This window comes from Heptranchias perlo, chromosome 20 (assembly GCF_035084215.1).
Source record: "Heptranchias perlo isolate sHepPer1 chromosome 20, sHepPer1.hap1, whole genome shotgun sequence".
Classification (NCBI taxonomy): Eukaryota; Metazoa; Chordata; class Chondrichthyes; order Hexanchiformes; family Hexanchidae; genus Heptranchias; species Heptranchias perlo.
The window spans coordinates 41,209,121-41,224,459 of NC_090344.1; the positions used below are offsets into that span (position 1 = coordinate 41,209,121).

The following is a 15,339-nucleotide window of genomic DNA, read 5'->3' on the forward strand; positions in this document are numbered from 1 at the left end:
GCGCTTGGGCCTCAGCTGTTTACAATATATATCAATGACTTAGACGAGGGGACTGAGTGTAATGTTTCCCTTCAAGTTTGCTGACAAAAGCTAGGTGGGAAAGTAAGCTGTGAGGAGGATGCAAAGGGACATAGACAGGTTAAATGAGTAGGTAAGAAGATGGCAGATGGAGTATAATGTGGGGAAATGTGAAATTAACCAGTTTGGTAGGAAGAATAGAAAAGCAGAATTTTTTTTAAAAACAAGATGAGAGACAAAGAAATGTTGGTAATCAGAAAGATTTGGGTGTCCTTGTACACGAATCACAGAAAGTTAACATGCAAGTACAGCAAGCAATTAGGATGCTAAATGGTATGATAGCCTTTATTGCACGAGGGTTGAACTATAAGAATAAGGAGGTCTTGCTGCAATTATGTAGGGCTCTGGTGAGACCACACCTGGAGTACTGTGTGTAGTTTTGGTCTCCTCACCTAAGGAAGGATATACTTACCTTGGAGGGGGCGTAACGAAGTTCACTAGGATGATTCCTGGGATGAGAGGGTTGTCCTATGAGGAGCGGTTGAGTAGAATGGGCCAATATTCTATGGAGTTTCCAAGAATGAGAAGTGATCTCATTGAAACATAAAATTCTGAGAGGGCTTGACAGGGTAGATGCTGAGAAGCTGTTTCCCCTGGCTGGAGAGTCCAGAACTAGGGATAATAGTCTCAAGATAAGGAGTTAGCCATTTAGGACCAAGATGAGGAACAATTTTTTCACTCAGAGGGTTGTGAATCTTTGGAATTCTCTACCCAGAGGGCTGTGGGTGCTCAGTCATTGAGTATATTCAATAGATGGGTTTTGAGACAGTAAGGGAATCAAGGGATATGGGAATCAGGCAGGAAAGTGGAGTTGAGCTAGAAGATCAGCCATTATCTTAATGAATGGCAGAGCAAGCTCGATGGGCCGTATGGCCAGCTCCTGCTTCTGTTCTCATGAAAGGTCTTCGACCTGTTTTTTTCTCCACAGATGCTGCCTGACTTGCTGAGCTTCTCTAGCATTTTCTGTTTTTATTCCTGCTTATGTATAGTCCAAATTAGATTACTTCCAGTTCACTACTAGAACAAACAATTATATTTAACATTTAATTAGTTGTTTCTAACTTATATTGGTCGCCATTGTGGTCAGCAACATATTGTGGACCTTACTCTTGTATTATGCCTTCATCACTTTTTGTTAGTAATGGTTGTGGAAAAAATCCTCCAAGCATATAAATAGAAAACTATTCCAACAGTTTACTTGTCTGAAAGGAAGTCACCTACTAAAAATGAGACTAACCCAAGCCAATGTAAATGTTAGAGTAAATGATCAATGACTCATCTGCCACAAGACAATTTTATAACACAAACTAGCAAAACCCTGTCCAATGCAACTATCACTGGAGAGAAAACCCCAGAGGCTTGTAGATTGAGCAGTGTGCACAACACATTGCATCAATGATTTTTTTAAATCCTTGAAATCGGATTTCTTCCTCCAAATTTCCTCCTCCTCCTGACATTGTCAACTCAAACTGGGGGTACGGTTCCATGGACACTGGCTGTTCTTAAATTCTCCTCAACCAAGTGACAGATCTTGAAGTGTAAACGGGTTATTCAACTGCAGAGGGCATCACAGCCAAGTTTGATGCTCATGTGCCAGCTAGTGATAGTAATGCTAATCAGTAGCAGGAATGCTGGCTAATTTTTTTCCTCTCCCTCGTCAAGCGGATTGAATCACCCGAAGTACAGCTTTGGCGAGATCAGCACAGACAATTGATGGGATCTTTTTAATTTCTACAGCTCTGTATCCACTGAGCCATCAGGTACAGCTTAAATTATGATTTCTATAAATTGAGAGCGATTTCTTTGTGTTGATCAAACTGCTTGAATTCCAGGTGACAGGGAGGCACAATAAATTCACTTGTATCTTGTTTATTACGTTAACCGAAATAAAACAGTGTTGAGGTCAGTTTAGCTTTCTGCTGTAATAGAGAGAGAATTTGAACACTACATCTATTAGAGCACTAGACAGCCTTGGACACTATTACAGTGACCACCTGGTCCACACAAATTCTCATTCTTAGAGAGTCGTGCTAATCTAATTACCACCAAATTACATTTTTTGATACTTCTTTTTCCTTTAATAAAATCATTGAACCTGGCCTCGGCCCAGTTTTATCCAGGTCAATTAAAGTAACAGGTTACAACAGTGAACCTATTGAGCCTTTCCCTTCAACACAGGGAACAGACAGCAAGTAGATGGAAACTGGTAGCTGCTGCTCCTTTCAGCCTGTCTGCACTGAAATCCCAGTGTTGCATAAGCAGCCACAATACCTTAAACAGCAGAATCACAAGATTCACAATCCTGCAATTGAGCAGCGATTTGAGTGCTTTGTGATAACATCCAGGACATCACCAAACCAGCCATCTGCCACCTGGCTCACTGCGGCAGCATCAAGCGGATCTCGGGTCTGATCTACGAGGAGACCCACGGGATGCTGAAGGTTTTCCCGGAGAATGTGATCAGGTAATGCGGTCACAGACGCTGAGCATGCCAAGCCCAAGGAGGTCACTGTGGTGTACGCTCAAACGGCAGGGGCGCACTCTATGGATTCAGCGGCTGAACAACTGGACCCTTCCTACAAAACACAATCCTGCAGCCAACAATTAGAGCTCAGCAAGGCTAGTCACAAGCCATACATTAACAGCATTGCCACAAGCATGATATATGGTGACAGGACTGGACGGAGTCCCACACTTCAGCTCTAAAACTTAAATATAACAGCCATACTTGGACAACTGGTACATTTACACAGCACTGCCATGAGTTTTTCAGTCATGTGTCATGGTGGGAGGTGCAGTTTTCATACCTTCCTCATTTCAACTGTGGAAAAACAACCAGCAGTAAAATTATACATTTTGTCCTAAACTTGGGTTGTGTGCACACTAAGCATTTTCAGCCTTTTAACACTAGGGTGATGTACTGGTGGTAGTAGTGATTGGAGCAATTGGAGGCAATGGATTCTCACATTACAGCATCAGGTTAAGTTCCAATTTTAATATAGGTTTGACTTATAGGGAGAGGTTGGATAGACGGAGACTTTTTTCCCTGGAGAGTAGGAGGTTTAGGGGTGATCTGATAGAAGTCTATAAAATAATGAGGGGCATAGATAAGGTAGATAGTTAAAATCTTTTCCCAAAGGTAGGGGAGACTATAACGAGGGGGCATAGATTTAAGGTGAGAGGGGAGAGATACAAAAGGGTCCAGAGGGGCAATTTTTTCACTCAAAGGGTGGTGAGTGTCTGGAACGAGCTGCCAGAGGCAGTAGTAGAGGCGGGTACAATTTTGTCTTTTAAAAAGCATTTGGACAGTTACATGGGTAATATGGGTATAGAGGGATATGGGCCAAATGCAGGCAATTGGGACTAGCTTAGTGGTATAAACTGGGCGACATGGACATGTTGGGCTGAAGGGCCTGTTTCCATGTTGTAAACTTCTATGATTCTACGATAGTCCATTGTCGTCATTAGGATTAAGCACAGTACAGAAACCAGCTTTAAAACATCCTCATTTTTGGACGGTGGAAAGAGGAGAACTTCAAATGAGGAGACCAATTAACAGCAAACACAATCAACATTAATCCTCATTCCTCATGAATAATTATCCCAACAATGTATTACAAGAGGAATGCAAAGGGTTTGAGTATGCTGGAGGGGATATATGTAAGGAGTCACACAACACCAGGTTATAGTCCAACAGCTTTATTTGAAATTCAAATAGAGCTGTTGGACTATAACCTGGTGTTGTGCGACTCCTTACATTTGTTCACCCCAGTCCATCACTGGCATTTCCACATCACGGAGGGGAAAAAGACAGTGCTTCTCTTTATATTCTCTGGACCTGCTTAAAGGTCACAGTAAGGAAAGGGTTAATCAGACTGTCCTGAAGTCTAACAACATATATTGCTATTGATTTCTCTTTATAGTGTAGTAATATTAACCTTTAGTCACTGAAGTACAAGTCAATTTTCAAGTAGTGACCACTGAACTGTTGAACCAATGCTGACCCAACAGCTACGGTCAGTTTCAGGATTAAGTCAGCACCTGAGTAATGAGACAACTGAAATACCTGCCGTCGCATTTTGGGTCCTAAGTTTCAGGAAGCTGTAACTAGTGATACTAGGTGAAGGGAAAAAGTTCCATCTTTTGCTATCTCTGACCATTTCCTTGCATCCCTCACCACTTCCAACCGTCGAGCCTTTGACCCTCCATTCACCACAATACTTCTGCAGCTATTGATCTGCTCAATCACACCCTCACCTTTAACGCCCCTGTCCTCAGTAAAACCCTACTCTCCAAGCCTGCGCGTTCGCCTTGATACGGCCCCCATCTTTGCTCCCTTAAGTCCAAGGGATGCAGAATGGAAGGTTTATAGTGCACAACTGGTTTCGCCATTCACCACCAGATTTGGACCACATCAAGCCCTGTTCTCCTCTGCCAAAACGGCTCACTATTCCAGGATCATCCTGGAATGCAAAGATAACCTCCCGGCTTCTTTTCTCCAGTACCAACTGTCTCTTTTACCCCCTCCACCCTCACTTCCAACAAGTGCAAGGAGCTCATGGACATCTTTGTAACCAAGATTGAGACCCTGCATTCAGCTGTCTCTGCTGCAACCCCCCCTTTCCCCTTACCCACCAAGCCAAGCATTAAGGGCACTCGATAAATGCAAGTCTTTTTTTATTTTTACTTTTTCCACACAGAAACTAAGTCCAAACAGATAGGGAGAGAGATTAGGCCTGTTGAAAGTGGCATCGACTGCAGAGCCTGACTGCAGCTTGTACAGTGCAGGGGGATTCTGCTTGTAGTTTTGGAGGGAAATATCAACAGGTTATACAATTACTACCAGTTACAGTTTGGATATCAGAGCATTACATCTATTACTACCAGTTACATATAAATTATTACCGAGTTATTGTATTACAATATGTGAGAACCTTCACCACATGGATTGCAGCTCACCACCACCTCCTCAAGGGCAATTAGGGATGGGCAACAATGCTGGCCTTGCCAGGGACGCCCACATCCCATGAACAAATAAAACATTTAAAAAAAAACTGTTGGCTATATTATGAGTTATTGTAACTCACTGAAATTGCACCAATTACTAACTGGTGGAATCAAAGTTCCTCCCACCTCCAGTTTTCCCTCTTCCCACCCTCCATTTCCCTTCTTCGCCTGCTCACGGCTGTCCTCCTGGTTGTGGAAACTTCTCACACAATAGCTGCTGGCGCAAAACCACAAGAAAAGATACTCAACAACAGGGTCCCAATATTTACAACATAAATGCAATAACATTTGCAGAGGTCACGTGGCCAGACTGCTAGCCTCAAATGTTCAAGAACTTTACTGATTTGAGTAGACAGAAAATCTAATCATAAAAAAAACATTTAACATCACTGAAACAAGGTCACTTTTCATTAAATGCTAGGTCCTGTATGATCACTTATCCAGCAATCACATTAGTACCAATATATTCTCATAATTCTAAGAAGTCCCTGCTACAGCTCCATCAGTGTATAAAACAGGAAATGGCTTCAAATGCAACCAAAAAAGTTATGAAATCCACTTTTACTTGAAGAAGGAATAATTAACCAAAATAAAACAAAAGCAACTTGAATTCAGACACCATCTTAACTCAGTAAAATGTCTCAAGAAACTTCACAGGAGAGTTATCAAACAAAATTTGAGAGACACATAAGGAGGTATTAGGTCAGGTGACCAAAAGCTCGGTCGAAGAGGTAGGTTTTAAGGAGTGTTTTAAATGAGGAGAGATAGGTAGAGAGAGGCAGTGAGGTTTAGAGAGGGAATTCCAGAGCTAAGGGCCAAGTCAGCTGAAGGCACGGGCACCAGGGTGGAGCGATGAAAATCTGGGATGCGCAAGAGGCCAGAATTGAAGGAGCACAGAGAACTCAGAGGGTTGTAGGAAGTTACAAAGATAGGAAGGGGCAAAGCCATGGAAGGATTCGAAAACAAGGATGAGAATTTTTTAAATCAACACGTTCCCAGACCAGGGGCCAATGTAGTTTAGCGAGCAGAATGGGACTTGGTGTGAGTTAGGATACAGGCAGAGTTTTGGACGAATTCAAGTTTACAGAGGGTGTAAGGGGGCAGGCCGGCCATGAGAGCATTGGAATAGTCGAGTCTGGAGGTAACCAAGGCATGAATGAGGATTTCAGCAGATGAGCTGAAACAGGGGTAGAGATGAGCTATGTTACAGAGGTGGAAGTAGGCGGCCTTGGTGATGTTGATGTTAGAGGATACAGGGTCAGCAGCTCAGATCAGAGTCAAATAGGACACCGAGGTTGCGAACAGTCTGGTTCAGCCTCAGACAGTGGCCAGGGAGAGGAATGGAGTCGGTGGCGGGGACAGAAAAAGCATTATTCAAAATCAAAATATGAAATGCAGTGTCAGTAATCGCCTGGATTTAAACCAGCCTTAATTTTCAGGCTCAGAATACACAAAAATTAAATGGCATCTGAAACATGGGGGCTAAACTGTGCAATAGTCTTTAATGCAGAGTAAGCTTTTTGAATACAACCAACTTGGCCACCTCAAAGCGACATTAAGCCAGGCATTTTAAGAGAGATCTGTTGTTAACAATTAAATCAAACAGGAGGTGAAACTTAATGGCCTGACAGTTTAGATTTGGATATCCTGTGAACAAACTTGGCGGCTCAATTGGATACTTTGAATCTAAACAGAATTTCTATTGGCTCGGCTAAGGTATGACCATATCAATTCCAATCGCACTGTGATCTATACCACATATATTACAGGCCTGTTTTCAGTGAAGTATGACTCCAAGGTGCAAACATTTATTTCACCATTCAAAAAGGCTGTTAATACTCTTGGATTTCCATTCGACCTTCATACCACAAAGCTATGTAATTAAACCTCCCATAGTTTAAAAAAAATCACTTTCGCTTTTGCTGGGAAGCGAGGTTGATCAGGCTCAGTTGTGATGCTCTCCCAGTAAACTAGCCTGTCAAAGCATGAAAAATGGCCAATCAGGCAAGGTGCCAGGGCAAGCACTACTTCTAGAACCATATCCCAGCAAAAGTCAGCACTTTTACGATAGTGAGGAATAAAAATAGGCTTTTTGGCAAAAAAATCACCTGGAAGATCCACTCTATACATTTTTCTATTTGTGTCAGCATTTTGCATCCTCAACTACAGCCCCATTATCACTATGTCCATCAACTTGATTACACTGCAAACTCCGATTTAAAAAAACTTCATACTTCCTGATGGTGAGGAACGGAACTGAAGACTGTAGGGCAACTAAAAAGCCCGGATTTTTTTTTAAAGTCAAGATATAATTCAGAGATCCACGATTAGGGATTTGTGGATGATACCAAATATTCATTCTTTGCTAAACCATGCAACATTTCAAGCGAGAAAATGGGTAAAGGACTGGCTTCAAAGCTTCTCCCAATGCCACTTGAGGCAGCAACTCAGCCAACTTTCTCACTCCTTCAGGATACACTACGTTGAACAGCATTATCCTAACCGTGCAGCTGACATCAGCAACAAAAGCAAACATCTAAATCCTGCCACTTGTGCACAGATACACCAACAGGCTGTGCCAAAAAAAGCAACTACACATTTTGCTTCTTAATTGGCTTTTCCACCCTCGCCCTGCCACATTTTATTTCAAGAAACCAAACATTGAACTTGCAACCTGTTTTCAACCAAGAAAAGTGGCTGGCAAACATTTAACAATTAAATGGTGCACGTAAAACTATTTTTAAAATGCCATAAAAAATATTTTAACAATAAAAAAGATTGTCACACAATACCAGGGTATATTATTACACTGATATAGTACCGGTGAATATTTTCATGGCTCATTCTTAGGTGGGTAAACCTGTCTAATTGTATAGTATTTAGCAGCACAGCCCAAGAGGAGCTATGTCACCCTCTCCAGAATGTACATTTGGATTGTGTTACTCTTGATACAGCTGGGCTGTGTGTGTATTCACTGGAGTTCAGCCATGAGGGGATGGATATTGTTGGTGACAGTTGCACAACCTGTGCATTTCCGGTGCATCTTTCACGCTTGGAGACAGGCCTAGTAAGCCCCATGGGGATATCAATGTTGGTTATGGCTTTGGCAACTATTTACCAAATTATTCTCTAGATAGGTTCCTGGCAAATGACTATAAACATTACTCCACAATGTTAAAATGTGCTGACCTCAAATAAAGAGTTGCTTTGTGACTGTTGTCTTTTATTAACGTTACCGGGAAGCCAGCCTCAGAACAATTCCCTTTTCGTCACTACCCCTGTCCTTGCCTTCAAAAGCCTCATAATTTTGCTCCCTTTTGTCCTTCAGCTTTGTATAGTGCTTTGCAACCTTTCATGTGAAGAGTGCTCTACAGATGCAAGTTGTTGTTGACAGTTTACATATATACACTCTTCCTACAGCAAATTGCTCAAAATTGTACTACAGAAAGAGAAAAGTTTACTTTTCATCCAGACCATTGGAAACTAACAGCCTCCTTGCATTGCAGTGCTGGATTTAAAAGGAGATGATCAAGGCACAGACCCACAATAGTAGAACTGGATGCTCCTTAAGCTGTCAACGCACCTGTACAGGCCAGCAATGCAATTTCCACATTGTACACCTGTACGGACCTTCCTTTGATATTGGAGAACTTCCAAGAGCAGAATCAAGTTGCAAAGGTGACTATACGAAACAAACATGTCAAATTAGTGTTGCATTATAAAAAGGGGAAATTTGGCACTAGGGAGACTGTCTCACATTACAGAACAACTCCCACTGCATAGAATGAATGTAGTATGAAAAATAGCACCAGAGCACTTATTCTCACTGTTAATAAATTTATTTAGCAACCTTGAACAGAGGAAGGCATAAGGTACTTGGTGATCACAATCGTTTTGTTGTATTTAATACGTCACACCATATTTCGGTCACCACTTTGCAGCCAAGATTTATACTTTAGGACTACTGGTTGGAGGAAGACAGAGGGACATTTTCTACAGTTCTCCCTTTTTATGAAATTATGCTCTAACATGATTACTTACAGAAAGCTGCATGCAACACGCCTCTTTCACAATGGGACATAACTTTATTTCTCAGCAGGTAGAGGAACACAACATGTCCACTAGCAAACCAAATAAGGCAGTCTGATGAAGTTAGAATTATCTCTCCCCATAACATCAAATCAGTGCAATACTCAGCCCTCCAGCACCTCACTCGAGTAACAATTCTTCATGTGGGAGCTCAGTTAACTGTCACCAGGTCACCATCTATGGCGGATGCCATTGCGAGTTCTCAAGCAATGTCCACACCCGCAGGTGTAACTGGACAGTCATCAGAACTGAGAACCTTGGCTGATTCTTCTCTTCTTTGGTGCAGGGACACACAGGCCGATTTAAATGTCCAAAATGGTGTCCCAGTTGAGATCAGCTAACTCAGCACAGACCAGGGCTGGAAGCTACACTTAACCTTTAATAATCTTAGTGATTTCTGTTACAAAATGGGTTTTTTGGGAAGGACTGAGGCCAATGAAACAGATCTGTTAAAACCCTGAGAACAAAAAAAGTTCTAACATGTTATTTAGCCAGATTCTGCATGACCTTAGTCTGAGCAATTCAAATTATTTCAGGAGATTGTTCAAGCTGCAGTTTTTCGGTTGATAAGATATTTATTGATTCAAAATAATTTTACATTATAATAGCCCAAATGACATTTAGAGGAGGTGTACTGTCACTTGAAAGCTGTCTGCATTGTGAAAGCTAGAGAATTATTTTAGTACTTTTGGACTTACATGGCTGGTTTTCTCCTTCAGTACAAGCTAATTATTTAAAATAGGCACTGAAGAAATACACAGAAAATGCTGGAAAAGTTCAGCAAGTCAGGCAGCATCTGTGGAGAAAGCAACAGAGTTAACGTTTCAGGTCAAAGACCTTTCGTCAGAAATGCCAAAGGTTCTGCCGAAAGGTCTTCGACCTGAAACGTTAACTCTGTTTCTTTCTCCATCGATGCTGCCTGTCATACTGAGGCTTTGCAGCATTTTCTGTTTTGATTTCAGATTTCCAACATCCACAGTGCTTTGCTTTTGACTGCAGAAAGAAGCAAGTTGGGAAAGCAAATATCTCACCAGTGCAACAAAAAGTTCACTGATCATACAATCTTTACAGATGCTGTACCGTATTGACACCTATATTCTGTAGAAAAAAATGCATATATTTATGGCCACCCTCTCAACCTGGCCATCTCCTGTGGTCTCACTCACTGGTGCAGCCATTTCTGACCACTCTTGTATCCCTCACCAAGCTCACCCCTCTAGCCCCTTCCAACCCCATTTCCTTCTGCATCCACTTCTGGGGGGGGGGGGGGGGAAGTGAGAGGGAAGAGGAGGGGGAAAAAAAAAAGAACACACCTTTTCCTCCAATTGATTTACAACCACACTTTCAAACTCCCAACTGCCCAGCCTTTGGCTCTCCATTCACCACAACAACTCTGTAGCCATTCATTTGCTCAACCACACCCTGACTTCCACCTTTGATGCCCTCATCCTCAGCAAAACCGTCAGTGGATCCTATCACTGTCGATTCCAGTGGTATGGCACCCATTTTGCTCCCTCAAGTCCAAGAGGTGCAGACTTGAGTGTAACTGGCTTAGCCATCCATTGATTTGGTCCAGCCAGATCAGGCAAACGCTACAAGGACTTATTCTCCTCTGCAAAAACCACCTACTATTCTAGGATCATCCTGCACAGCTAAAGTACCAGTTTATTTTCTCCACTTTGTCCTTAAATCCCTCTTCGCAGCCCTCTCCACTCACCACCGACGTGTTAGGAGTTTGTTTTTTTTAAATCTTGGTGCCAAATCCACAATCAGTTTAACTGCCCCTGCTGCTCACTCACCACCCCTGTCTGAACTACACTGGCTCCCAGACTCAACACCTCAAATTTTAAATCCTCATCCCCATGTTTAGATTGCTTTATGGACTCACCTCTTCCTAGCTCTAATCTCCTCTAGCCCTATACCCTACCGCAAAAGTACTTAATGGGATGTAAAGTGCTTTGGGTTATCCTGAGGTTGTTAAAAGGAGTTATATAAATGCAAGTAGTTTTTCTTCTGATTGCCATCAGGCAGCTTTTCTTTTATCAACACACAACTGTTAACGACTGAGTATATGATTGACAGAGCCTCCACTGTCAAATTGTGTGACAACATGGTGTTTCATATATACAAGTAGTTCAAATCTACTGATTGAACACATTCACGGTTTGGTGGAACATCTGTTACACACTACGAGAGGGCACTTCCCTCATTTCCCCTTCGCCAACAGTGGATAATGAAAATTGGTGGATGATCAAGGATCCCTCAATATGGTACATCAATAGTCTAAAAATTGGAATGAAGGCAAGTGCAACACCTAACAAAAGCTGTGCAATGAGGCAGTGTCTCACAAAAAGGGTCTGTTCTGCAAAAATTATAGTAGATTTCACCAGAATAGCAAGTGACAGGAGTTTGATAATGGAGGTTTAACTGTGAAGGCGATAAAAACAAAAACTTACTGGCTGATATTTTATCAAATACAAAAGCAGCGTGGACCTGGTGAGACCAGATCACCTTTTTACAATCTATGACTCATCGATCAGCTGAAAGTTTAACAAAACTGATAGGTCCCAGTGAATCATAGAATAGAATTATACAATGGTTACAGCACGGAAGGAGGCCATTCGGCCCGTCGAGTCCATGCCAGCTCTCTGCAGAGCAATCCAGTCAGTCCCACTTGCCTGCCCTATCCCCTCAGCCCCGCAAATTTTTTCCCTTCACATACTTATCCAATTCCCTTTTGAAAGCCACGATTGAATCTGCCTCCACCACCCACTCTGGCAGTACATTCCAGATCACAACCACTCACTGTGTAACAAAGTTTTTTCTCATGTCGCCTTTGGTTCTTTTGCCAATCATAAATCTATGTCCTCTGGGTCTTGACCTTTCCGCCATTGGGAACAGTTTCTCTCCACCTACTCTGTCCAGACCCTTCATGATTTTGAATACCTCTTTCAAATCTCCTCTCAACCTTCTCTGCGCTAAGGAGAACAACCCAGCTTCAAAGTTGATGCCCATAACTGAAGTCCCTCCATCTCTGGAATCATTCTAGTAAATCTTTTCTGCACCCTCTCCAAGGCCTTCACATCCTTCCTAAAGTGCGGAGCCCAGAACGGAACACAATACTCTAGTTGTGGCCGAACTGTGTTTTATAAAGGTTCAACATAACTTCCTTGCTTTTGTACTCTTATGCCTCTATTTATTAAGCCCAGGATCCTGTATGCTTTCTTAACGTGGCCTGCCACCTTTAACGATTTATGCGCATATACCCCCAGATCTCTTTGTTCCTGCACCCCTTTTAGAATTGTACCCTTTAGTTTATATTGCCTCTCATTCTTCCTAATGTATCACTTCACACTTTTCTGCATTGAATTTCATCTGCCACACGTCCGCCCATTCCGCCAGCCTGTCTATATCCTCGAAGTCTATCACTATCCTCCTCACTGTTCACTACCCTTCCAAGTTTTGTGTCACCTGCAAATTTTGAAATTGTGCCCTGTACACCCAAGTCTAAGTCATTAATATATATCAGAAAAAGCAATAGTCCTAGTACCGACCCCTGGAGAACACCATTGTATACCTCCCTCCAGTCTGAAAAAAAAAACCAACCATTCACTACTACTCTCTGGTTCCTATCACTTAGCTAATTTCATATCCATGCTCCGCCCTTTAATTCACAGGCTTCAACATTCATGACAAGCCTATTATACGGCACTTTATCAAATGACTTTTGGACACCCTTATACACATCAACCGCAATGCCCTTATCAACCCTCTGTTACCTCATCAAAAAACACAATCAAGTTGGTTAAACACGCGTTGCCTTTAACAAATTCGTGCCGGCTTTCCTTCATTAATCCACACTTGTCCAAGTGACTGTTAATTTTGTCCCGGATTATCGTTTCTAAAAGTTTCTCCACTACTGAGGTTAAACTGATTGGCCTGTAGTTACTGGGTTTATCCTTGAACTGTTGGCTGAATTCATCAACACTGAGTCAAGACACTGCTAATCAGGCAATGTTCATTCATGTTGGAAATTACAACTTGATCCCTATTGCACACCAAGTTTAAAAGTCATACTCCAGGGCCCAGGGTTGCAGAACAACTCAACAGAATGAGTAACCTAAAAAATGTCACTGGTCTGCAATAAAAAGGTGCTGTAACTCAAATGAACAAAGTTGCTTTCCTGGGACCTTACACAAACAGCTGTTTGTAGATGCAGCTTTGAGCTTGCACAATAAACACTGGCTGTAATTCATTTACTAGCCCACTTATTGACTTGTGACATGGTGTGCTGATATCAAGTCTGACAGAACAAGCACAACATTACTCTTGAAATAAAGAAGTGGCCAATGTGCCCATATCCAATTGGTGAGAGGACACGATAAATCTGGAAGTAAAGGGACACAAAGCGTGGGGGTTTTTGAAAGCCTCTACATTCACTAGATGCGTCCATGTAAAAACTTGCCTCATTCTCGTTCATACCAACGCTGTTTGCTTCTTCCTAGAAAGCGCAGGCCTTCAAAAACCCGAGGTCTCGCCTAACTTCCAGGTTTATCTGATCTTTCTCACCTGCTTTTGGATATTGGAGGTGACCTGCATTATGGGCAGTGCATTAGGGTTGTACATTTCAACCGGACGCGTCGAGTGACAACCCTAACCACTGAATCCGCACGGTGTTACCAGTCGGTCCCTTTAAAAAAAACTAAAAGCACAGGCCCATTGAGGATTTTAATGCAAAAAAAAGGGGCGATTTAAAAGAAAATAGTTCTGATGAAGTGGGCAGACGCCACTGACATGGAGACCTCGAAGGACAAGTGCACTTCAGAAACACTGCTACTCAGAAAGTACTTAACCCGGTACCACAACGTTCCAGTTCCCGCTGAACATTTTAAATAAGTTAAAGACATTTTTCAGACGGTGTTTTTTTTGTTATTTCTAAAGTCGATAGCCACTCGATTGGTGTCCAGCATGTGGCAGCTGCAAAAAAGGATAACGGCTGACAAATGTGCTGGAAAAATATCAGTGAAACCAAGTTTATTGATTTGAAAGTGATTAAACTTTTAACATTTAAGCATTTGGTTTTATAATAATTGAAACAAATTAACATTATATATTGTTTTTTTAAAAAAAAAGTCTGTCACCCAACTTCCTCAACAATTTCAACCCCACAGCAAACTTGAGAGTTTATAGGAAGTGATAACTTTATTATTATTAATTTTTAAAAAAGTGACAGGGGTTGCACTCATTGCCTCACAATTTAAAGCACAATGACAAAAGAACAGCTCCATACTCACACCACCAGCCTGGAGATGAGCCACGACACCATGCTTGCACCGTCTCTTGTGATTTTTGAAAATGCAAACCAACCGTCCCGGCAGTTTGAAAACGGCGCGCGCCAGGCGGATCCCCGGGCCCAGCCGCCTCTACCCGGTCCGCATTCACCAAAGGGGGAATGAGTGCATTGGTTGGTTCTACCCGGTCCGCTTTGCCGGAAAGTTTCCTCCACCCCCCCCCCCAGCAGCTGCTTACGCGGGCTGTCTTTTTTTTCTTCGCCCGCTCGCCTCTTGGAGACGGTGTGGTCTCTGACCACTTTCCCTACGAACTGTGCCTCCCAATTACTTTTTTTCTTGGGGATGGGGCCGGTTGTTGTGTCCCGAGTTCCCCTAATCGGTCCGCTTTCTGCAGGGAGAAAGTACCCTCCCGATTGTTCCTCCCCCGTCCGCTTTCTCTGGATTTGGTGGTGGGGGGGGGGGGGATCGTGGTGTGTGCGCGCGCAGGTTTATCCCCAATTGCCTCTAACCGGTCCGCGTTCCTCACAACCCAACGCACGTCTCCCGCTTGTTTCCACCAGGTCCGCTTTGTCTTTTGATTTTTTTTACACTGTTTCAGGGACGAACACCTGTCTGCGCCTGCGCGCTGGGGAGCACGTGATCGGAAGCGTTGTTTGTTCTGTCTTCAAAATGAACAGTGACGTGTTGCAAAAGTTGACTTTTCTGATCAGGTTTTTAAACTGCACCTGATCCCGGCGCCAGGCAAACAAGTTGGGCTGAAAATTGAGCGGTTTTTTTTGCTGCAAACTGGAATTAGCAGTGAAGTACTGAATGAAGCAGCATCTCTTTGCCCCTTCCTTAATGTGGAGATGCCGGTGATGGACTGGGGTTGACA

The 15,339-nt window shown here is 42.7% G+C and overlaps 1 protein-coding gene across 2 annotated transcripts in view; it reads right to left on the reverse strand.

Annotated features, from left to right (window-relative positions):
- LOC137335742 (receptor expression-enhancing protein 1-like) overlaps positions 1 to 15,040 on the reverse strand; it is a 40,278-nt gene extending 25,238 nt beyond the window's left edge. The window contains exon 1 of one of the 2 annotated variants that reach the window (XM_068001071.1): positions 14,469 to 15,040. In XM_068001071.1, the coding sequence (XP_067857172.1) occupies positions 14,469 to 14,500 (32 nt within the window). In that variant the 5' untranslated portion in view covers positions 14,501 to 15,040. The remainder of the gene's footprint in view (positions 1 to 14,468) is intronic. The other variant, XM_068001072.1, reaches the window with a different exon arrangement.
- Positions 15,041 to 15,339: the final 299 nt, after the last annotated feature.